At 46.2% G+C, this 22,254-nt stretch overlaps 11 protein-coding genes across 11 annotated transcripts; 5 read left to right on the forward strand and 6 right to left on the reverse strand.

The window, feature by feature from the left end:
* Nucleotides 1–271: 271 nt before the first annotated feature.
* On the reverse strand, nucleotides 272–3,310 carry ARB_06242 (uncharacterized protein; the record flags this gene model as incomplete). Its single annotated transcript, XM_003015884.1, has 1 exon — nucleotides 272–3,310. The coding sequence occupies one exon, from the start codon at nucleotides 3,308–3,310 to the stop codon at nucleotides 272–274; it is 3,039 nt and encodes a 1,012-aa protein (XP_003015930.1).
* Nucleotides 3,311–3,658: 348 nt separating this feature from the next.
* Nucleotides 3,659–5,239, reverse strand: ARB_06243 (uncharacterized protein; the record flags this gene model as incomplete). Its single annotated transcript, XM_003015885.1, has 2 exons — nucleotides 3,659–5,124; nucleotides 5,179–5,239. 2 exons carry the CDS (start codon nucleotides 5,237–5,239, stop codon nucleotides 3,659–3,661), a joined length of 1,527 nt encoding a protein of 508 aa, XP_003015931.1.
* A 452-nt stretch (nucleotides 5,240–5,691) lies between these two features.
* ARB_06244 (uncharacterized protein) lies at nucleotides 5,692–9,490 on the forward strand (the record flags this gene model as incomplete). The annotated part of the gene is made up of 5 exons (XM_003015886.1): nucleotides 5,692–6,138; nucleotides 6,195–6,838; nucleotides 6,899–7,952; nucleotides 8,002–8,454; nucleotides 8,510–9,490. The coding sequence occupies 5 exons, from the start codon at nucleotides 5,692–5,694 to the stop codon at nucleotides 9,488–9,490; spliced, it is 3,579 nt and encodes a 1,192-aa protein (XP_003015932.1).
* A 452-nt stretch (nucleotides 9,491–9,942) lies between these two features.
* Nucleotides 9,943–10,866, reverse strand: ARB_06245 (uncharacterized protein; the record flags this gene model as incomplete). Its single annotated transcript, XM_003015887.1, has 1 exon — nucleotides 9,943–10,866. The coding sequence occupies one exon, from the start codon at nucleotides 10,864–10,866 to the stop codon at nucleotides 9,943–9,945; it is 924 nt and encodes a 307-aa protein (XP_003015933.1).
* A 1,243-nt stretch (nucleotides 10,867–12,109) lies between these two features.
* ARB_06246 (thiosulfate sulfurtransferase, putative) lies at nucleotides 12,110–13,186 on the forward strand (the record flags this gene model as incomplete). The annotated part of the gene is made up of 2 exons (XM_003015888.1): nucleotides 12,110–13,077; nucleotides 13,135–13,186. The coding sequence occupies 2 exons, from the start codon at nucleotides 12,110–12,112 to the stop codon at nucleotides 13,184–13,186; spliced, it is 1,020 nt and encodes a 339-aa protein (XP_003015934.1).
* A 772-nt stretch (nucleotides 13,187–13,958) lies between these two features.
* ARB_06247 (uncharacterized protein) lies at nucleotides 13,959–15,365 on the forward strand (the record flags this gene model as incomplete). The annotated part of the gene is made up of 2 exons (XM_003015889.1): nucleotides 13,959–14,079; nucleotides 14,146–15,365. 2 exons carry the CDS (start codon nucleotides 13,959–13,961, stop codon nucleotides 15,363–15,365), a joined length of 1,341 nt encoding a protein of 446 aa, XP_003015935.1.
* A 980-nt stretch (nucleotides 15,366–16,345) lies between these two features.
* ARB_06248 (uncharacterized protein) lies at nucleotides 16,346–16,897 on the reverse strand (the record flags this gene model as incomplete). Its single annotated transcript, XM_003015890.1, has 1 exon — nucleotides 16,346–16,897. One exon carries the CDS (start codon nucleotides 16,895–16,897, stop codon nucleotides 16,346–16,348), a length of 552 nt encoding a protein of 183 aa, XP_003015936.1.
* A 149-nt stretch (nucleotides 16,898–17,046) lies between these two features.
* On the reverse strand, nucleotides 17,047–17,824 carry ARB_06249 (uncharacterized protein; the record flags this gene model as incomplete). The annotated part of the gene is made up of 2 exons (XM_003015891.1): nucleotides 17,047–17,655; nucleotides 17,711–17,824. The coding sequence occupies 2 exons, from the start codon at nucleotides 17,822–17,824 to the stop codon at nucleotides 17,047–17,049; spliced, it is 723 nt and encodes a 240-aa protein (XP_003015937.1).
* Nucleotides 17,825–18,294: 470 nt separating this feature from the next.
* Nucleotides 18,295–19,194, forward strand: ARB_06250 (uncharacterized protein; the record flags this gene model as incomplete). Its single annotated transcript, XM_003015892.1, has 1 exon — nucleotides 18,295–19,194. The coding sequence occupies one exon, from the start codon at nucleotides 18,295–18,297 to the stop codon at nucleotides 19,192–19,194; it is 900 nt and encodes a 299-aa protein (XP_003015938.1).
* Nucleotides 19,195–19,398: 204 nt separating this feature from the next.
* On the reverse strand, nucleotides 19,399–19,779 carry ARB_06251 (uncharacterized protein; the record flags this gene model as incomplete). Its single annotated transcript, XM_003015893.1, has 1 exon — nucleotides 19,399–19,779. One exon carries the CDS (start codon nucleotides 19,777–19,779, stop codon nucleotides 19,399–19,401), a length of 381 nt encoding a protein of 126 aa, XP_003015939.1.
* A 1,492-nt stretch (nucleotides 19,780–21,271) lies between these two features.
* ARB_06252 (uncharacterized protein) lies at nucleotides 21,272–21,940 on the forward strand (the record flags this gene model as incomplete). The annotated part of the gene is made up of 3 exons (XM_003015894.1): nucleotides 21,272–21,420; nucleotides 21,525–21,625; nucleotides 21,768–21,940. The coding sequence occupies 3 exons, from the start codon at nucleotides 21,272–21,274 to the stop codon at nucleotides 21,938–21,940; spliced, it is 423 nt and encodes a 140-aa protein (XP_003015940.1).
* Nucleotides 21,941–22,254: the final 314 nt, after the last annotated feature.

Raw genomic sequence — 22,254 nt, forward strand, 5'->3', positions numbered from 1 at the left:
CTATTTTTCCATCCAAGCTCCCATGCAGCCTATGACGTTAAATTCATCGACTGGGCTAATATCAATACCTGTTTTTTTGAAGCTGCGTAAGATGGTATAACTGGCCGATTACACTTATAAAATTTAGTATGGTATAGCATAGTGAGTTATAGTATACATAAAATACAGAAGGGACGGCAACAGGGGAAGGGAGGGTAGACGGACGGGAAAGATCGCAGGATCTAGATGATCTATGTTACACGCTCAAAAAACGACTATGGTGAGGGGAGGTTTAATTGGGAGTGCTTGTACCCGTATCACACTGTTGATCTATCTCATGCACAACCTCTTCGCAGCGATGGCAAAGATCCTCTTCGTCCTTTGACCCGGTTTCTGCAGGCTGGACTGCGTAACGCCAGCAACGAGGGCATTTGGCCTGAGTTGGCGTATACACCCATGCTTTTCCGATTTGATCGTTTGGTAGCTTGAACTCAGAGCTGTAGCTCCATTCGGCCTGTGTAATGTCATTTAGAACGGAATCACACTCTGGTCCTATGGTGACGGAGGATACGACGAAGAAATCGGGGAGCTCGGATTGTAACTGCTCGGATATTTCAAATCCTTCGGGGAGAACCAGGTGCACAAATGATTGCAAAGAGGACCCCATTTGCTTTTTAGACCGAGCAGTTTCCTGCATAGCCTTGATTGCAGAATTGGCGGCAACCATAGCAGAATATTCATGTTCCAAAGTATCATTCTTCCACTGGCTGTCTGGCGATTTAAAAGTTCGCTGGAACGGATGTTTCAAACATCTTTTAATGTTACCAGGGGTGTGTTCCCAAGTCTCTTCAACCAGCAAAGGGACTATTGGGCCGAGAAGGCTTTGAATGTGCGTGTATATATGGAACAAAGTGGTCTGTGCAGCTCGTCGACTCATTCCGGACTCTGAATCCGCATATAACCGATCTTTAATGGCTTCAATGTAGAATGCTGAGAATTCTAGGTTGGCCCATTTGTTCATTGCGGTCACGGCTTTGAAGAACTCCATTTTGTCGACCGCTTCCTGACTTGACTTAACGAGGTTGTGAAGTTGCACCAAAGCAATCTTGTCAATCGCATGTAGTGACTCGTACGGGACTTCATTCCTTGGGTCGAAATCTTGAAGCGCACCGAGAAGAAGCTTAAAAGTGACACGGAATTTATGAAGACTGATGTTGACTGCCTTGAGTACCTGTTGACCAATAACCACATCTTTTGTGTAGTCACTCCCAGCAGCCCATAGTCGAAGGGCATCAGGACCAAGGGCATCGTACACCGGAACATCTGGATTTGGCTTTGGGCCTTTTCCTTTGATCTTTTTGGGCTTTAGTGGAGGGAGAAGTGTACCGCCCATGATTTCGTCAGGCTGTATGGTATTCCCAATCGATTTGCTCATCTTACGACCATACTGATCGAGAGTAAACCCATGTGTAATAAGTGTCTTGAAAGGGGCCTTAAACGAAGATTTACCCCCTTCGGCGAGCTGATGGGAAATGTAAGTCAACAAACTAGATTGGAACCAACCACGGTGTTGATCGCTTCCCTCAAGGTATACATCTGCTGGCGGACTTTCAGGGGAATCATCTTTAAGCTGAGCCCAACTGGTGCCACTATCGAACCATACATCCATTGTATCTGTTCCGCGCTTATATTGCGGTGAGCTCGAATCACGGAGAGAAGCAGGGAGCCACGCCTGGTCAAACTCATCGTCAGTCCACCAAGCATCTATACCACGTTCTTCGATCATTTTCATGATATGAGACACACTCTCTTTAGTGAGTATAGCTTCCCCAGTGGTGCGGTGGTATAATGCCGGTATAGGGACTCCCCATGCTCTCTGACGAGATATACACCATTCACTTCTATTCCTGACGAAAGTCTCCAGCCTCGACTTCCCACTTGGCGGGATAAATTGGACAGATTGCAGAGCTTGAATAGCTTCGCCACGGATATCACCAACATCTGCAAACCATTGTTCTGTGGCACGAATTATGACAGGAAGCTTTGACCGCCAATCATAGGGGTACTTGTGCTTGTAATCATGCTTGTGAATGAGAATTCCCGTTTCCGACAAGTGCTTGATGACAGCATGGTTTCCATCCCCTAAGACTTCTTTGCCAGTTAGAAGGTCGGGCTTTGTTGGCATAGCAGATTGGGTAAATCGGCCTTCTCCATCTACAGGAGCATATGCTGGAATTCCGAGAGCGAGACAAGCTTCGTAATCCTCCATACCGTGGCCTGGAGCGCAATGAACAATTCCGGAGCCGGCATCTGCTGTCACAAATTCTGCAGCTATGATCCGCTGTTTTTCAGACTCGGGCCCTTTGAAGTGGGAACGGTAGGTCGAATTCAGCAATTCAGAGCCCATGATAGCAGGTATAACAACAGTGAAATCATCTTCAAGTAGCTCTTGGAGGTATTGCAGCCTAGACTGTGCCACAAGGAGTTTTCCATGGCGAGTCGAATCCACGATTGTATATTCAAAATCGGGGTTAACCGCCAATGCCGCGTTTGCAGGCAGTGTCCACGGTGTCGTTGTCCATATAACAGCAGAAATATCATTCCCCGCAAGCAAAGGGTGTTCCAGTATTTGAGATGGTAGATTATCCAGAACGAACTTAACCAGAGCCGCAGTTGATATATGATCTTCCTTGTACTCTAACTCAGCTTCGGCAAGCGCCGTACCAGACGAGGGAGACCAGTAAACCGGCTTGTATCTCCGGTAAATGAGCCCCTTTTCAACCATTTCCAAAAATACGGCCAATTGCCTACGTTCGAAATCTTTGTTCATCGTAGTATATGCATTTTCCCAATCTCCCATGATCGCCCAGTTCCGGAATCCCTCCATCTGCTGGGAGACGGTCTTTTCTGCAAGCTGTCGAGCAGCTGACCGAATCTGCGCAGCCCCATCTCTCCCAGCCGACCTCAAGTCGCCCAACTCCTTTTGGCCCTGAAGTGCCTTCAGCTCAATTGGGAGGCCGTGACAATCCCATCCAGGTACATAATGAACTCGTTTTCCCTTCGCCAATTGCACGCGACAGATTATATCCTTCAATATCTTATTTAGCGCATGTCCAATGTGCAGATCACCGTTAGCGTATGGCGGCCCATCGTGGAGTGTGAAAGTAGCTGTTGCAGGCCGGTTGCGCTGCTGCCAGCTGTAGAGGTCATCGCTGCATCGTTTGAGATATTTCGACTGGTCAGCCAAAGCTATCCGTGGAGGGAACGTGGATTTCGGAAGCTTTAGCGTCGATGACCAAGATCGCGCGAGGGATCGCGACAGCTCCGGCATGCTCTTGTTTGCATTTCTTCTCGCTGTTGGAATTTCAATTGTTCATGTTGAAAAGCCGATGGGAGAAAAAAGTTGCATGTATTTGCTAATACAGTACGATTAAGCTCTAACCAATAAACGTGCATTATAATTACCAATATCGTACCTTGTTGTAAAATTACGGCGTTGCAATACCAAGAGAAATTCAATATATTTGGTATAAATATTTCTGTATGTCTTCAAAATATATCACGAATGATATCTGTCTTAAAATATCTCATGCAAGCAAAGTATTCAAACGCCTGCCCAACCCGATCCTAACCCAGATATGTACCATATGTATGAAAGAAATTCACAAATCGCAACATGTTAATACACAGTCAAACAATTGACAGAGCCATTCTTAAGGACTTCAAAAAGTAGACCCGGGAATCCGTATAGTTCAGTATTCCCCAATGAACTAGGTATTTCTGGGTTATGATCTGTTTTGTTTTTATTGGATGGATTTTCTTCCCAACTGCCCAATAATTCGATGCTACTTCCCGGAGTCTCACCCCATCCGCGATTGAGCACCATACCCCTCTGGAAGGAAGCTTCTTCTGCAGGGCTAGCATAGCTGCCTCGCCATCGTTCCTTAAGTATTGGAGAAATTTCTCCGTATGGTGTTTCAGATGTGATTGTCTCCTTGTTGGAACCAAAATGTAGCATCCACCTGCAGCGCCTATGTCGGTTGAAAGGGTACGATCCTGGGACATTGCCATGTAGTATGATTTTCGATGTGACAAGTTCTGGTGTACCCCCTGTCGCATATAATTCTCTTGTGGGTGACCCTGGCGAGCGGCGACCAGATGTAGATGGGGCAACTAAGATGTCGAAGCCATGGCTGAAATAATTATAGAAACAGTCACTCGGCAATGCGGATTCTTCATTTGTTGCTGCGCCTGAATCCTCTTCCGATTCATCAGTCAAGGCGCTATCAAATTGTGGATCAATATCTGAGGGATCAGTGGGTGGAGTAGGTAAGTTGCCTCCTCCATTAGTCGTTCCAGCTACATTCTTCTCTCCTTCACCGTGGATTAGGATACGGCTGTCACTTTTTCGATAGATGGCATCTGGGGGCCCTAATTCCGTGATAAGATCTTGAGGAGTTGTTTCGCCGAAAATGATCCAAAAGGGGTTGCTTGATCGCCTGATAAGCTCAATATGTCCGCCCTCATGAACTTTGACGAGTTCAACCTCATCTGCAACAGACTCCTTGTTCTTGCCCATTAGTGCGCTCGATCGTGGGTATTGAGGTTGACGGGTAAACAAGTTGCTTTGCCCATCCGACCAAGATGATCCCTGAAATATTGCCATAGACAAGGCAGCGGATGCAGCAGAGGAAGACATCAGTGAGACAAAATCCTGCTTTTCTGTCCATGCGCTATGCAATAGAGAGAATGAGAATGCAACTCCAGGATATGATAAGACATAGGTCCCATGCGTTTCTCCCGCAACAGGAGGGGTGTACTCTCCGGGATAAGTTGGTCCAAACAACCTGTTGTATATGTGGCGAAACCCAGGACCAAATCCTGGTGGATCAGAGGGTGATTTTGATGGCTTTACTACCTCATGGGTCTTGTAGACGAGGGGGATCTTGCTGAAATCCAAAACTTCTATCAGTCGCAGGCGTTGGTCAGGCCCATCAAAACGAAGTCGCAAACCGTTCTCTGGAAGTTGTAGTATGACAGGCTCCTGGAGAGGTTTGGCGATGTCATAGCCTAGTTCTAATGCCTTGTATATCTCGGGAAGAGACTTAAGACGGGTAACGACGTGGTGCAGTGATGCCCCAAGAGCTACAGATACATCAGCTAGGGCTTAGACAGTAAAGTGGCTGAATGTTAACGTACTGAGGAATCCAAGGGCTCGGCCGGGCAAGACAGGCGCGGGGCTATCTCGAGAGGTAGCCATGATGGTGAAGTATCGCAAGAAGAATCATCAGTACAGATAAGTGTTTCGTCCAGATAAAACGAGACGCATGCCAGGCCAGGAATATTATCTCATCGGCAACTGAGGATAGAAAGGCGTTTGATATAAGTATTTGGACGGAGCGTTACGGGGTCATTCAATGAGGTCATACGCCTGAACCTTGGAGGCCTAGAGGCGACACGTGATCTTGATCACATGTCGTCAAATTACGTAATCATAAAGCTCAGGCCACCGTTGGTTTGTTTACTTTTTCCCTTTTTGGATTAAAAACTGCGTTTCTGTATGAGGGAACCTACCAGCATCTTTCATTTATCTTTGCAGGGTTTATTCCTGATAGGATTTTTTTTTGGTTCATCTGGAGAAGGCGGCCTCGCGACACATATGAAGGGCTCTTTTTGCTTCATTATTGCTAATAACGTACAGTTTTTCTGGAGATGGCCGGGGGCACCAGGCCTCAACCCACACGGGAGTTGAAAAAACCAGCATTGCGAGGTTCAGCCAGACCACGAGCTTCTATTGCCCCTGAACGAGTAGAGACACCGAAAATTTCTTCGCGGACACAGACACCCAGTGCGACACGAGCTCTGAATTCCCCTACTGAAAATGCTGGCAACAAACGAAAGGAGCGTGATTTTGAACAGAATGTTCCCGGCGACACAAATATCCGAGTCATTGTCCGCTGCAGGGGCAGGAGTGATAGGGAGGTCAAGGAGAATAGTGGCGTTGTTATATCTACTGAAGGAGTGAAAGGGACGACTGTGGAAGTGTCTATGGGTCCCAATGCGCTGGGAAATAAAGAGTATCAATTCGATAAGGTCTTTTCTCCAGCAGCCGACCAAGCTATAATATTTGAGGATGTCGTTACCCCGATATTAAATGAGGTGCGCTTGCTATTCAACTTTACCAGTGGTACCAAATTACTAATCCCTTTGTCTAGATGCTCTCCGGATACAATTGTACTATATTCGCATATGGCCAAACTGGTACCGGGAAAACGTATACCATGTCAGGCGATATGACAGAGACTCTTGGATTGCTCTCGGACAGTGCTGGTATAATACCGCGCATTCTTCATGCTCTATTTCAAAAGATCGAAGGCGTTGATAGTTCCGTCAAATGCTCCTTTATCGAACTCTACAATGAGGACCTCAGGGACCTTCTTTCGTCTGAAGATAATGTCAAGCTGAAAATATATGAAGAAGGCATGAAGAAGGGCCACAATGGTACCATGATCCAAGGAGTGGGCGAAACATATATCAACTCTGCATCTGCCGGGATTAAACTGCTCCAGGAGGGCAGTCATCGGCGACAGGTCGCTTCAACAAAGTGCAATGACCTCAGTTCACGAAGTCACAGTATTTTCACCATTACCACCTTCCTCAAGCGGATTTCGGACAAGGGTGAAGAATATATATGCAGCGGAAAGCTAAATCTCGTTGATCTTGCGGGGAGTGAAGACATTCGACGTAGTGGTGCTGAAAACAAGAGAGCTACGGAAGCTGGGTCGATAAACAAGAGCTTGCTTACACTTGGACGAGTTATAAATGCTTTGGTTGACAAAAGCCCTCATATACCCTATCGGTAAGCTCTCTTTCACTTTTCTGGATACAATCTGGTCAGCGGTCCACTTACACAGTATAGGGAATCAAAACTCACACGTTTGCTTCAAGACTCCCTGGGAGGCCGTACGAAAACGTGCATAATTGCAACTATTTCCTCTGCCCGTTGCAATTTGGAAGAAACCATGTCCACGCTAGACTACGCTTTTCGGGCAAAGAATATCCGAAATAAGCCTCAGATCAATTCCTCAATTTCCAAAAAAGCGCTACTGCGAGAATTCACAACTGAGATTGAGAAGTTGCGAAGTGATCTAATAGCGACGAGACAGAGAAATGGGGTTTATCTTTCGGCTGAAAACTACGAGGAAATGACTGTGGAAAGCGAATCTCGCCGCATTCTTAGTGAAGAACAACGGGCGAAGATCGAGACAATGGAGATCAACTTGAAAACCAAAGTTCAAGAATACCTCGCTTTGACAAGCAACTTCAACGAGATGAAAAAGAGCAATGAATCAACACGGTCAACGTTAGACCAGACAAAATCTCTTCTGGAACAGACTGAGTTGATTTTGGGCAAGGCTCAGAAGGACCTGGAGGAAGAGACATTGTTGCGCCGTGCGCATCAAGTGACCGAACAGAAACTCCATGATATCGGCTCGAACCTACTCTCGGTTATTGATCAATCTGTAACAGACGTTTCTGGGTTGCATTCTAAGCTTAGGAGGCGGTCAGTTCTTCACAAACAGAATAAGAATGCCTGGGAAGATTGCACTGCCAGGGTTCTGGACGTTGCAAAATCCATTGATGGCAGGATGGCGCTACTTCATTCCCAGCATTCGACTCTGATGAAAGGGCTTACTGCTCGGGTGGAGGCCTTTGTAAGCGGTGAGCTAGAGGCCTTGAAAAAGAGTCGTGCACTTTTTACGGAAACAGAGACCTCTCTTTCAAGGTTTGAAGAAGACTCCAGAAGTCAAAATTACAAGAATCGTGATACTATGAATGAAGTTCTGGAGGAAATAAAGATATTGAGGGAAGATGTGCAAGGAAAAGTTGGGGAAGGATTAAATGGACTCTCTTCTGCGGCGGCGAGGATCTCTGGGGAAGTGATACAGGAACTTCAGCAATTCGATTCTGAGGTAGGTTTTGCACACCATAAGAAACAAAAGCCATGGCTAACCACACTAGTTACACTCCATGTATAACCTATTAACCGTCGATTTTACCGATTTGTTCAAGTCAATTGTGGACCATCTTCACTCTCAAAAAGAAGAAGTTGACGACCTTCGTGCACAGCTCCGGAAGGCTAACGAGGAGGCTAAAAAAGCCAACGAGAAGGCAGCTTCTCGATTGGAATTGACTCTCGAAGAGGAACGACGTGCAGCAGATGAGGAACGTTCTGTGCTAGCTTCACAGATCCAGAACCTCTTAAATGAGTCAAGTGACCGACAAGCAGCTCGCCTCAAAGGCAAAATCGATTGCATCAAGACTGAAGTACAGATATCAGGAAAAACACTTCAGCAATCGCATAATAAATACCTCGAAACTTTGGATAATTGGGATAAAAAGGAGGATGAATTGCTTGAGAAAGTGCTCAAATCAGAATCGGAATTGAAATCTAGGATGAAAGATCATCTAGACGTAAGTTTCTTCTTCTAGTCTCTTATGTTCTCCGCTTTCACTAACACTGCCCTAGCTTTTCATTTCGCGAAACACTTCGATACATGCAACTACCAACACAGTTCATGAACAAACAGTTCATATTGTTGATGAACAAAAGAAGGATATGGCTGTTCAGATGGAAGCCCTTGATGATTTCGTCAGGAGAGCCAGGTCTCAAAACAATCAGCACTGCGAAGCAAGCAATGATATTGCCAACAAACTGGGACAAAGGGTTAGAGATGGGTATCAGCAGCAGCTTCAACAATTGGATGGATTTGAGAAGCGGGAGGCAGCCTTCCAATCGGCCATGCTGTCTGAAAATAAATCTCTTGGAGCCTTAGTGAAAACTGCTATATCCGAGGTTAAACAGCCACTATCTGGTCTTCAATCAGAGGTCCAGGCAACATCTATGGCAGAATATGTGCCAACTGGAACTACTCCCGAGAAGAAAACATACAAATATGAAGCAACACTCCCGCGGACGGAATCACATTCCACTATTCTTGGAAACCTAGGGTCTCCATGTGATCCATCAGCCTCAGCATCTCCTTCATGCACACCGTTAGACTCTCCACCACTACAACATGAGCCTCCCACATCACCAACTAAGTCGATGGTATATCATGACTCAGATAATAATATCGAAGATGAAAAGCCCCCGCCAGCCGACACTCCCGAGGAATCCGGTCAACTATCACCCTCAAAGCTGAGGGAAGTTGATGTGAATGTGATGAACAAACCGAACGCCGAACCAGTGACTGCTGAAACAGGACGCAGTATCGAAAGTTGCAAGGAAACGGAGCCTCCGCCTCTAAAGCGGCACCTTTCGTCTTCCGTCGCCGCTGCATCAAACTTAACTGGCGAGACTAAGATTCCGACGAAACGGATGACACGTCGAAATGCCAGGGGAATAGCAAATGGCGTAGGAGGTGGGCGAGAGAACACTCCAGTCTCTACTCTCAATGTGGGATCAAGAATCAACGCAAGAAGAGTGAGGAGTGGCCCACACCATTAAGTTTATGCCTTTTATACTAGAAAGCGATTTTTTTTTTTTCTGTTTTAGAGCGTGAGTTGACTACATATCGAATGCTTTTTTAGGAGTTGGATTGATGGCCCGGTGGGCCTTTGGGACAAGGCGTATTAGGGTTAGCCGTGCCTAACTTGTACATTTAATAGCCCTATTCAGGACATAGGGCTAATATATACATAATGTTATAAGTGACCGATACTTCAATTGGTTTTGGAATAAAGAATTGTTCTCATAGGTTAAAAATCTGCAAGCGTATTCATACACGATATCCCAATATATTGAGAAAGAATCCTCGCCAAATTTCATCATCCTAAAGCAGTGTAGTTCCCAAGATGGCCCATATAAAGTAAGATCCAATATGATAATATCAACGACGACGCTCCAACGGTAATTGAACGGTAGACAATTGAAGGTTCACTTGCAGTAAAATCCAGACTTCAGCTTTGACCCTGTTCTTCCGGTTGAGGGGAATCTTCTTGGTTTTCTGCATGTGTTACCACCTGTGAAAACGAGTGTTCTCCACTTGCTTCGACGACCTTCTTCAATTCCTCCATACGTTTGGCAAACTGATCCATCATTTCTTCCAGCGTTTGACCAGGCGCCTGCTGCGTCTGCTGTCGTACGGTAGTACTGTCAGAAGCGAACCCAGAAGTTCCTTCAATCATAAGTACCGTGTTACCGTCGCGATCTGTCGAAGTAGGGCTGTTGGAAGACGAATCAAAATTCGGAGCCGGAGATAGCGATGTATTTATCACTTGCCAGGAAGGCGATAAGCTATGAGCGGATGTTACCTTGAAGTCTTGAAAGACTTGAGGAGCAGGGTGGACGGGTGTTTCTTGGGCATCGGTGGTTTTTGCTTCACCGCCAGCAGCCCTGGTATCACTATCATTTGTATAGGTGGGTTCCATGTCGAGAATGATGAATTGCTCCGATGCAGCTTTAGTTTTCGGGGCTGATTTTCCTTTCTTCTTGTCTTTCTGGGAGATGGATTCTGTGCTCCATGATGATGTCCTTTGGTTATTTGACTCTAGAGATCGAAGAGCTGCTTCGGTTATGAGGCTTGTATCATCATCAGAAAATATGTAGTGCACTGTTGGGTGGGAGTATTCTGACGAGGTTGCATCCCCTATAACCGTAAAAAGGGGCTTAAATGGAGGATGAGTTAGTGCAGAGGTATCTTCAACTGCTTCATTTTGGGAGACATGTCCACTGTCGTCTTCAACTGCCTCATCTTGTATCATCCCATGGCTGCTTCTGGGGGGTGGTTGGCCGCTGGTATCAAGTTCCGTAGGAGAGACGGATAAACCGGCGATTCTGGGTGATAACGTAGTAGGTGAAACGGCATCCTTAGGAAAAGACATCTTGCGCTTCAAGAGCTACATCGCTTATGATATTCGTATTTTCTTTATTTCTGTTCATTAAACATGGGAGTGAGATGTAAGAGCTGGGGTTGGATGGCTTTGAATTACCTAATCGAGAGAATCAACCACGTGACAAGGGTGGACGAATGGGGAAATATCATGGTTGGGCAGAGGAGTTGAATAGACGCTCTATAGAAGCAGAAATACTACTATTAATAATAATAATCTATTTGATATAAATGTGTAACGAATAGCAACAAAAAGGGTATCCCGCCAGTTTGAATCCCACAAGCTAGTTATACGCCCAACTCCTCGTAGCTACCTGAACACTATTCATTTTGCTTCCATTCAAATTCTAGAACAACTTTGTCAGTCACTGTATCTCTTGGATGAGAAGTGATGTAAAACCTACTCTGTCGACACATAGGGCATAGACCCTTGGCTGAATCTTGTTGAATCCATGTTAAGAGGCAATGCTAGTCAATAAGTTAAAAATAGCCAGTGCTAATGCAGGTTCAAATCGAATCTCACCATATGGAAAGAGTGCCCACATTTGCCGATAACTAGAACTTACGTTAGAATCTTCATTATAGGAGATCAAACGTTTAAACTCACGTAGCGTGCATTCGTCTCCAGGATATTTGCATGTGGGACAAGTGCCATCAAACTGGACTCGACATATGCCACAGACATCGTCTTCCGGCATGTCCCAGCGCCATGTAGCCACAGCATTCCATTGCTTTATAGATACTTTCATTGCTGCGGGGTTTGTCGGCTAGTCAAAGACTGACGAGTTGACAGGGTAGACCAGGGGGGTTGATTCTGATAAGGTTGCGATCTTAGTTCTGGCGGTTGAACTCCCTCACCCGTAGCTATTAGCTGATTATTCCATGAAAGCCTCAAACTCTTTCTGACCCTGTCACATCTTCCACGGCAGCCCGTCTGACGTAAGGCGTATCGTGGAACGAAGAACATGTCAGGGAAGAAGTAAAGTTGTGCGTGTTATGCCATGCCAGGGCCATATTTTTGGTTTAAAGTTGTCCCGTGACTGGCTGATTGACTGCGCCAGTTGCCCAGCCAACTTTATCTCCACGACCCGCATCAGACTTGGATTTCAGATCAAACTACTCCGTACACCATCGCCGGATTGAACAGTACTAATTCGCAAAGAACACCTTCTTAGGGCCATCGTTATGTAAGAGCACAACTATACCTAAGGAGTTTCCCGACAGGCTACTTAGAAATGGCTACCACAATTCTTCGGCTCGCTCGTTTCTCACAGCGTGCCTCCTTCTCTAGGTCTACATTAGCAGCGAATACCTCTCAGCAACGGGCTATGTCACTACAGTCCTATGTAGTTACGCCAAAGGAGCTCCATGAGGCCTTAAAGGAGAATGTGCCAACAAAAATATCCTCTTCTCCTCGGGTTATTCCACTATGTGCCGCTTGGTTCATGCCCAATGATCCAGAGGGTCGCACTGGGCTCATGGCATTTAAGAAGAAAAGAATCCCTAATGCGCGCTTCTTCGACATTGATGTTGTGAAAGATACCAGTTCCCCTTATCCTCATATGCTTCCGTCGAAGGAGAAATTTGCTGAAGCCATGCAATCAATGGGAATTCGTCGTGATGATCGAGTGGTAGTATACGATACGGAAGAACAAGGGATACTCAGTGCTCCTCGCGTTGGATGGACCCTCAGAGTATTTGGACACCCAAATGTGCATGTTTTGAATAATTTCAGGATGTGGGTTAGGGAAGGGTACCCTGTCGAGGAAGGCGAAGTGACTCCCAATGAGCCATCAGACTACATAGTGGATGAATACCATCCGAACAGAGTGGTCCTCTTTGAAGAGATGAAGGAAATGGGGCAAGATTACGGGAAAGAAGGTTCCGATGCGGTCCAGATCTTAGACGCCCGGCCTGCTGGTCGATGGGCGGGAACAGACAAGGAGCCCAGAGCTGGGCTTTCCTCGGGTCATATGCCGGGATCACAGTGCATACCACTTGGAGAATACCTTGACCCAGAGACGAAAACACTGCGCTCTCCTGACGAGTTACGGCAATTATTCGAGTCAAAGGGAGTTGATCGAAATCGGCCGGTAATCACCACTTGTGGATCTGGAGTTACGGCTGCCGTTATTGATCTTGCATTGGAACAGGCGGATTACATCCCCCAGGAAAACAGACGAGTGTATGACGGAAGTTGGACGTAAGTTGACTTGCTCCCCTTACTGCATACCCCTGCCTTGGATCTAACGTCATCTAGTGAATGGGCGTCGAGAGTGACGGAAGAGAGTGGCCTTATCCGGAAGATCTAACAATTTGAATTGGCTGGTGGTACACTAACCGAAAATCTGTCCCAATTTTTTTTTTCCTTCTTTTCTTGGATCAGCAGGTAGTTTGCTGGATTTACGTGCGCATCTGAAAGGAAATGAATGAGATCAGTACCACAAAGGTCTTATGACAACGTTAATGATAAGCGATTGTGTCTCCTCGCTTTGTATCTATTACGTATTTCACTTTTTATCGCCTTAATTTCATTTTGCCCCCGTTATTTTTAATATTAGCAAGCGGAAAGGACCGCTTAGTCATGCTGTCCCCTCAATATCTTTTCGCAAGTTCTCGACTTCATGTTGAATCATTTCTCGCTCCAGGCTGTGTTTCTTCATCAACGGTGGAAGCAGTCTTTTGTCGCATTCACAGAAAGCCGCAGCTTCGTCCAGCGCTGCATATATGCCTAGCTGGTTAAAGATGCTTGAATTCGCTCTCTACCCTGTCCTCAACTATTCCTGTAAGTTGATGGAAAGTCCCCGTCAAAGCGCAGCGTTCTGCTCAGCCATATATATATTGTGCAACATGGGTTACTGACCTCGCCTCTATCACTCATTAGACCATCTAGCATCGACCTTATAACTGGCACTAATGTGCTTGAATCATTCGCAGAGATAAAAATCGCCTTACAATCCATCGGTATAGCCTCCACTTTACCTCTCCGCATGGTCCTCGTTTAACAACCCCCAGTCAAGCAATCATCACCTCCGGCAACCTATCGGGAACTCTATCTCATAGAGATTCGCCTTTACAGCCATCATGTCTGTTGGCCGAAAGGTATTCCACTGTGTGGTTGATGAAACCTGTCTTACCACCAACCTCGGAGAAATCAAGAAGTGGACGTCGCAGGATGCTATTGCCCTCATCGTGCCGTTATACAGTATGTGCTGCAGCTCGGCGACCGTCATCTTGGTTGCTTTGAATTCTTCTCACTAACACTACATAGCCCTTGAGCGTCTCCATATTCTAAAGAAAGGTGGCTCCCAGAGTGGTATCAACGCGCGCGAGGCCGTCCGCTTCCTCGATCGTGTTACGTCCGGGAAACATAACATTTCAGCTGAGAAGGTAACTCTTCAAGGGCCTATGGAACAATTTTCAAGTTGGGGAGATGCCGAGAAATACATTCTTCCTGAATTCAAAGAAGAAGCCCCTGCTACTCCCGCCCATGACACCGTTGAATATACGCTCAAGGAAGAGAAATCCCCGGCAGGAGATATCCAGCCCAATGCTCCCAGCGCCCGTGAAATAAACGACATGTCGCAGATGCTTCTGAGCAAGTTGAACTTCAAAAAGGACAAAGAACCGTGCTCCACTTCTGCTGCCTCTGCCGGGACTTCTAGCGGCCCTGCATCACCTACGTCTGGTGGTTCCCGTGCGAGCCCTGAGTGCTCATCCCGTCAACTGGAAAATGATGCAGTTAACGGTGAAGCAGCTATTAATAATGAGGACCCTAGTGCTAGCGTGAAATATGTTGCTCCTGCCGTCCCCAACGTCTTAAAACCGCTCTTGAACGCTGTCCTATGGCGGTTGCATGCCCTCCCTACTATATCAGCTCCCCAATCTAGCTGCATCCTCGTCACAAATGACAGAGAGACCCAGGTTTGGGCCCAGAAGTTCGGTATTATTGTGAAGAATATAGCTCAACTCCGCACGTCCATCATCTACGAGGAAAAGGAATTCAAAAATCATTGCAAATATATGGAAAAGAACCAGAAGGAGAATCCGAATCAAAATCCGACCGAACCAAAGCCTTTGCTGTCCTACGAGGATGAGAGTGATGAGGATGTTCTAGTTTTCGTGCCACGAAAGCAAGGAAAAGCCGGACAGCAGACACCAGCACGGACTCCCGTCAAGAATACACCAGGACGCGGCAATAAAATGGCTACCAACAATTCCACTAGCGCTGGACGGCCCAGAGCTCCTTCAACTGCCGCTGAAACTACTCCGCTGGAGGTACCTTCGGCTCCAATTGACCCGGACTCGTTCAGCCGTAGCATCGGAATGACCAAGCAAAACACGTCCCCCAATGGCAATCCGTCTCCAACGCCAGCAAACCGCAGCTCATCCAATCCGAACCCCCGAGGAAACGGAAATCGCCGTGGTGGACCTCGCGGTGGAGGTTTTAGGGGAGCCGCACGTGGGCGTGGAAAGCTCTGGGTTCCTTGAACAAGACGCCATGCTCCCGTTTGCTTCTATATTGATATCTAGATGCTGGGAGCTGGTATTACGCTTTTCTTTCTCAGAACTCGCCAACCTTTCTTAACCCGAGGAAGATGGTTAAATATGGAAGGATGAAACCTGCAGGAATGCGCACGTCTTTCGAAAGGCTTTTTACAATCGTCCATGTCGATATACCGGCTGATTGCAATGGGTTGAGGTTCTAACTCATCTCGTTTCTTGAACGTAAAGTTATCTCCTGGTCCTCTATTCGCGTCGGATCAAGATTTCCTAAGTCTGGGTTGTCTTCATCTCAAGAGTGGCGGATCTGCTGTGGTGACTGAGCGAACCCCGACATGCACTGTTTTCCATTCTTCGAAACTCATATCATGATTTTCGAAGAGCATTTTCTTGATCGAAAAATAATAGTATTTGGAAGCAAGCCCAGAGATTGGAGGTGGGCGTACACCTACACCAGTATCGCAGTTGATACGATTTACCCTCATTCTTTTACCCGTTCCCACTGTCACTTTATCGTTGGGTGGCGGAGACCCGTGTGAATTTAGGCGTGCGTTGGACGGGGTTTGTGGTGAGACATGTGCTTTATGAGAAGCCTGTCGATGGTTCCCTTGATTCTCAAATGATGAGCCGATAAACCAGTGTTTTTCCTAAGAGTAGTATTATTCGCAATGATAGTATCAATGCAGCCGTTCATTCATTTAACTATCTTTGGGCTTGATCCATTTAGAGTCTCATCAAAATAACATTAAAGATGATTTTCACGAAGTGTAACATAAATTCGTTCTCTTAAATCATGTCAAATTACTATATCGATTTATAGTTCAGAAGAGCGAGTGTTGTGCGAGACATTGGATAATGACAAAATACGTAGGAATCAACAGTCGCATTACTACAGAAATTTCTGGACCAACCATACCATCTTCGACACAGATTCAAAGGTTGCTTTTGTGATAACAATGTCGTGCTCGTTAGCATTGCGGGGTTTCCTTCCGACTATCTTTTCGAATGGTATGGTCATGTCGCCTGTAATATCGGCGATGCCATTGGAATATCTGGCGTGGACAGTTTCTGTTTTGTATTGACGTGGAGTGTTCCCATTTTTTAAAATCGATTTGGGGGGAATGCCGATTAATTATTATCGTTATAGTAACTTTTGTTTCCGATCCTGCGGACTCTAACCATCCTCTAGCATCCATCTTTAATTTGGTATCAGATTCGGATACCCCAGCCTCTATCACTAGGATCGGCCAGTCGTGATCGGAAAGCGTGAAACTAGCATCTGGTTCTTTCACAAACGTTCCACTCGTTGTTCGTGCTTCTCCCGAGTTAAGAATTTCAAATGCTAGACCCATCTTCATGATCTCTTGGTCAATATACACTTCCAGGCGTCGAGCTGCAATTTCATGGGCTTTTGTAATTATAGCTTCGATAATAAGGATTTTGCCTTGTAGGTTGGCAGTTATTTTTGGGCCTTTATCAGGGTAGATAGTGTCAAGTTCTTGAAGAATTGTAGGTGGCATATTTATGACTATAATATAAGGGCTTTGGGAATCGTCTGAACAACACACTCTAGCCCTTATATTTACCAAGAACCTGATATCCTCCATATTGGTATATTTGACTCGAGGTGTCCCATTAGGGAGTCCGGTCAATAGCGCAGAGTCAATATTCAGTCCACGGTAGATCGTGAGAATCCCGGTACCCCTCTGAGATTTTGAAGTTCATGCTTATCAACGATGAAGCATGTCACTTCATTCATCGAGAAATCAGCAATTCTGGAAGCTTTCCCTCTGACAAGATTCAATGCAAAGTTAAGCACTGCTTGGTGAGAAGGATCGAAGTGCCTATGACACCAGTGTTCATCAATATCCATTCCGTCAACAAGCATTTCTGCAGCTATTGCAGCTGTAACCTCCCTTGTCTCGATGTATATGGTGCAGAGTCCTCTTAATAGTGGCGCAAATCGTGGTAGCGGTAGGGTTGCTATCTGATGTGCCGGTACAGTGTCGAGGAGTTCTTTGCTGTATGTTCCCTGAAACTCATCGTGCTCCTCTGGAGATATGATATTCTGTTCCAGGGGACTCAGACGATAGTACCGATCGGTAAACAAAACTATATAGAATTTTGGTTCTGAGCGAGAGCGAAATCGCGGGAACCCTTTCTTGTATTCCGTGTAGATATTATACTCGGTTTCTGGGGCGATATCCAGTATCTCTGTTGACTGGAATATGGACGCGGCAGTCGTAAGGTCATCTTCACGCACACAAAGTTCAAGGTCCTGTCGCCGGATTAGAGAAAGAGGAAGCACACAGGTATATAAAGGGCTTACTTACATGAACAATACGCGGTGCGTTGTAGTAGTTAAGAGCAAGCTCACCAACAATGCAGACCGATATTCCTGCCCTTTGTAGCAGTTCAAGTAACAACTGCATGACAGAAAACTCCATTTTAGCAAAGTACAAGGGCCAGTATCGAGTTAGATTTGTCGCTGGGTTCAAAATCCCGGTCCGTGTCAGTGAAGATTGTAAATCCCGGTGCGTGCGGTCAAGAGTAGATAGGTGGTAGAACAGTTGAAAAGGAGCCGAAGGTGGTAGAGGCTCAACTCAGGCCCCAGCCAGCTGCTGCCTGCCAAGCTTATAACTAGTTAGTTAGTTAAATAACTAACTAACTAGTTAGAAAGTTAATGGCTATTATTGGTTTGGGGGTCTCACTTCAACCTCTAACGAGACAATAGCTAACGAAATAATACTCAACGTCTCTTTCTAACAAATAATTACAGTACCCCCAGCTATGGGTTCGTATTCCTGACTTCTTTGCTTCCCTAACTACTAAACTCAGGGTGTGGAGTAATATAATTGTCGTCTATTGTTGCCCGCAGCCATTTTGATATCCCAGAGGACGTGTCGAATCTACCCCGATGACTCTCTCCAAGCTTACTCTACCATGGCAGCCTCGAAACTCCACTGCGTTTCAAGTAATGTCAGACTTGCACCTCGAAGTCGGTCAACAATATTCAGACTTCCATATTGAACCACGAGCTCCCCGGCTGATCCTGGCAGGCGATATTGGCCGTCTTGCAGATTATAACGCTTATCGCGAGTTTTTATGCACCCAATGCGAGAACTTCAAGGCCGTCTATCTTGTCTTGGGTAACCATGAATTTTTTGGAGTCTCTCGCCGGGAAGGTCTGCGTCTAGCGGACCAACTCCAAGAAGAACCGCATATGAACGGCAGATTGATCATATTGAATCGGAAAAGGGCTGATATCGATAATATCACTATTCTGGGTTGTACTCTGCATTCACACGTACCACCTGAGTCGGAGCAGATTGTTGCCCACAAAATTAACGACTTCCGCCGTATCCAGGAGTGGACTGTTGCCAATCACAACTCAGAGCATGCTGCAGATTTGAAGTGGTTGGCGGAGGAGATCAGCTCACTGAGAAATACAGGGCCTGGGTCGAAGCGAAAGATTGTTGTCATTACACACCATGCTCCTTCAACCAGGGGAACATCTAAACCCTCAGATGAGGGAAATCCATGGAGTTCTGCCTTTGGGACAGATCTTTTGGATACTTCGCAGAAGTCGTGTCTTGATCATGTGCATTGTTGGATATATGGTCACACCCATCATTCTTCAGAATCTATCCACGGGCAGGTCAGGCTTGTGAGCAACCAGCGAGGCTACGTACTTCCGGGACAGAGCAGCCAACGTCCTAAAAGCTCAGGAGGCATCATGGCAAAATATTTTGGTTTAAAGGACCATAGCAAAGGCAAGCACAATATCTTTGATATAGGAAAGGTCATCGAGGTCTGAAGTTTGCGGTACTTGTCACTCAAGACGAAGATCATTTATCCTATGTGTTGGCCACTTTAATTACTAGCTGATTTTTTTTTTTTTTTCTCTTAAATATTTTTCCGCTGTGTAAAGAAAAAAAGGTCCCGAAACACAACTCAATCTCTTAGAAAACAGCTAATCTCTCTTATAAAGCAGGATAACTAAGTTCCCACGATGTTAATTTTATGTGTTTCCGGTAGCAAGCAAGCCATTCTGGACGTCACCTGGTTGCGGTGGTGGTAGGTGGTGCAAATCGTAAGCAGCTGCAGCGTTAGTGGCAGCGTCAATATTCAAACCAATACGCTCGAAGCAGTGGTGAAGTTCGGGGTAGCGTTTCAAAGCAAGCCCTACATAGAGGCTGCTGAACTGAGACTTATTCGCTTGAAGTATCGACAAAGCGTATGTTTCCAGCCATCGTAGGTCGGCAGAGTCATGGAACTTACTGCGGGTTGCAGCAGCTCTGAGTTTCCCTTTGAACAGGTAAACTGGGTCCAAAAATGAAGTAGCGCCCGATCCTTGGGTTTCACCAGCTATCTGGGTAACATTTGGTACCACATTTGACATATTGAAAGTTGCGCCTATCAAAGTAAATTAATACGGATTTGGAAAGGAAACTTATACGAGTGACGAGTGATATCACGGGGAGGCTTACCAGGAAAGCCCTCGCAAAAGATTTCGACGAGAACCGCTCTCTCTCAGGTTGGCTTATCAGACCAGAGGAAAGCTACATAATCCCGTCTGGATTGGGAAACCGCAACAAACCCCGATTTGCCGTCTAATATATTCAGAATTTGATCTTTATTCACACAAGCAAGACAGTCGACGTCTTTACTTTCTCGTGGCCCTCCCAGGGCTGCCACCGCGTATCCACCAAATATCCCAAACTTCACACCGTGTGCCGACAGCACCCGGTGCAAAGAAATGGCAGCATCATTTAACCGAAGCTGATGCATTCTGTCGTTCGTCTAAATGTAAAATCCTGATAGTATGGAATGCGAGAGAGAATAAGGGGTCAAATCACATTCCCGGGGGTATAAATATTATGGAAAGATGAAATTCCGTGAGTCATTATGCCTATCCGTTGCTGCAGGCTTTGCAGGGTATTCTAGGCAGCAGTGCTTTTACATCGACCAATTGGTTCATGTCACAGGCACCCCAGCAGACGGGTAGGGGGTTATGCAGGAAGATGCAACAAGTACTTGTCGATACACACATTACTGTGAATATCGCGCAGCCTATGAATGAAATATAGGTAATCAGCGAAATGGAGGGTTTTGGTTGGTCCATATCTCTACTGTACGGTCCATTCACAGCTTTTCCGCTCGCATCTGGACTTAAAGCCTAATCCATTACCCTTTAGGAAAAAGAAGGTAGAATTCAGAAGCGATATGACAAGAGAAATAAAAAAAGTATTGATGCCAGCCCAACAGGATAAGGTCTAGTATAATAGGCTAGGGGAAAACACTTGCGGGGCATTCCCGTTCAAAAATCTCAAATCTGGAGAAAGAGGGAATGAGATACCAACCCGGACATTTATTTATCTATATATTGCCTGTAAGCGGAGACGGCCAAAGAGTACCGTTCAATATCTCGAGGTACCTGTCGAATAATACACATCTGTCTTGGATATTGAGGTCGACTTGATAGAAGTAACTTTTAGTGTTATTGCTGTTGCTCGGCCAACCGTCGGTCAGGTGACCCAAGCGGGGGCGTGACCTCGCCACGAGTCGACGTCGTGTGTTTGGCCAACGGTCACAGCTTCGAGGTACAACGGTCAGAAGTACCTGGTCGTATATATTTGCTAGAGAAGATACTTGGCGCTAGGTATCTTGAGCCGCCCCGTGGCTGGTCTTCGCGGCGAGGGTACCAGGGCCAACGTCACTTTCTTCCTCCTCTCCGCCAGGCAACCGAACGGTGTCCTGCCAACTTTGAACTCCTCCTCGCAGCTAACATCCCCTACACACGTCTCCTCACAACCTACAAGTCACATATAGCTACATCGATAGTTTAGCACATCCCGCTCGTTCAAAAGACAGATACCACCGAGTCTTCCGCCATGTCTGACGCTCCTACAAACTCGACAGTTGAGGTTCCCACCTCCCCTATCAGCGAACGCCGTGACTCGTTGGCGAAATCTCTTCAGTGCCGCCCGGATGCACAAGACCTTAAGAATAGACATATACTACTTGATACCAAAGTAGCTCCGTATGTGCCTGCATTAAGGACCTACTATCCTACTGTCCCAACTTCATGAGAGAGATACACGAAGAAGCGCGAAAAAGAAGCTCATGTTTTGACGTTAAATACAGCTCTCTCCAAGCAGCCCAGCAGGAACTCGCACGCCAGCAGGCCGCCGATTCGCTGAAAAGAGGCCTGGAGAAGAGAGCTGACCGTGATACTCTCGTTGAACGTATGTGGCCTTTTTAATTTTTTGGTCATCGATACCTCCTTTTTCTTTCCATTTTCTTCTTTTCCCCTTAGGGTGGATTGTGATGATGCATATGGTTCGTGTGTTGAAAAATGCCAACCTCATCCGCTGTTTAATCTAATAGGAAACATCCTTCCTGCTTCCAATGCTGCTCCGGCTCTCCAAGGCGCTGCCCGCGAACTCGAAAAGCACATGCGTGCTGACTCGCTTGAGCAAAAGATCCTACACCGACCAACGCCTGAAGACTTGGTGAAGGCTGGGGTCCTAACTGAGGAGGAGAACCCTATTAAGGATTAAGCCCTCTCAAGCTATGCTATTGTCTTTGACCCCCTGATGCAATCTCCTACGTCCGCTGGCTCTGTTGTTCAATCGTGTGTTAAGCATGTGTTCATTCACTCTGGTGGCCATCGGTGCTAATGTCTGTGTGCTCTGTGGAGTGAAATGAAGAGCTTCAGAGTCGGACGGGTTAAATTGCCTAGCTGTTTCTTGTTACCCTTTCTGCGAATGCCATTCCTGCAGACACGTCCTAACTCAAGCATGGCCATGGTGATAGTAGTTAGCATGCGATCGAGATAAATTATGGAAGAAATTGAACTTCTTCATGTTCAAAC

This window comes from Trichophyton benhamiae (assembly GCF_000151125.1).
Source record: "Trichophyton benhamiae CBS 112371 chromosome Unknown Abenha-G-c-322p01.r1, whole genome shotgun sequence".
Taxonomy (NCBI): domain Eukaryota; kingdom Fungi; phylum Ascomycota; class Eurotiomycetes; order Onygenales; family Arthrodermataceae; genus Trichophyton; species Trichophyton benhamiae.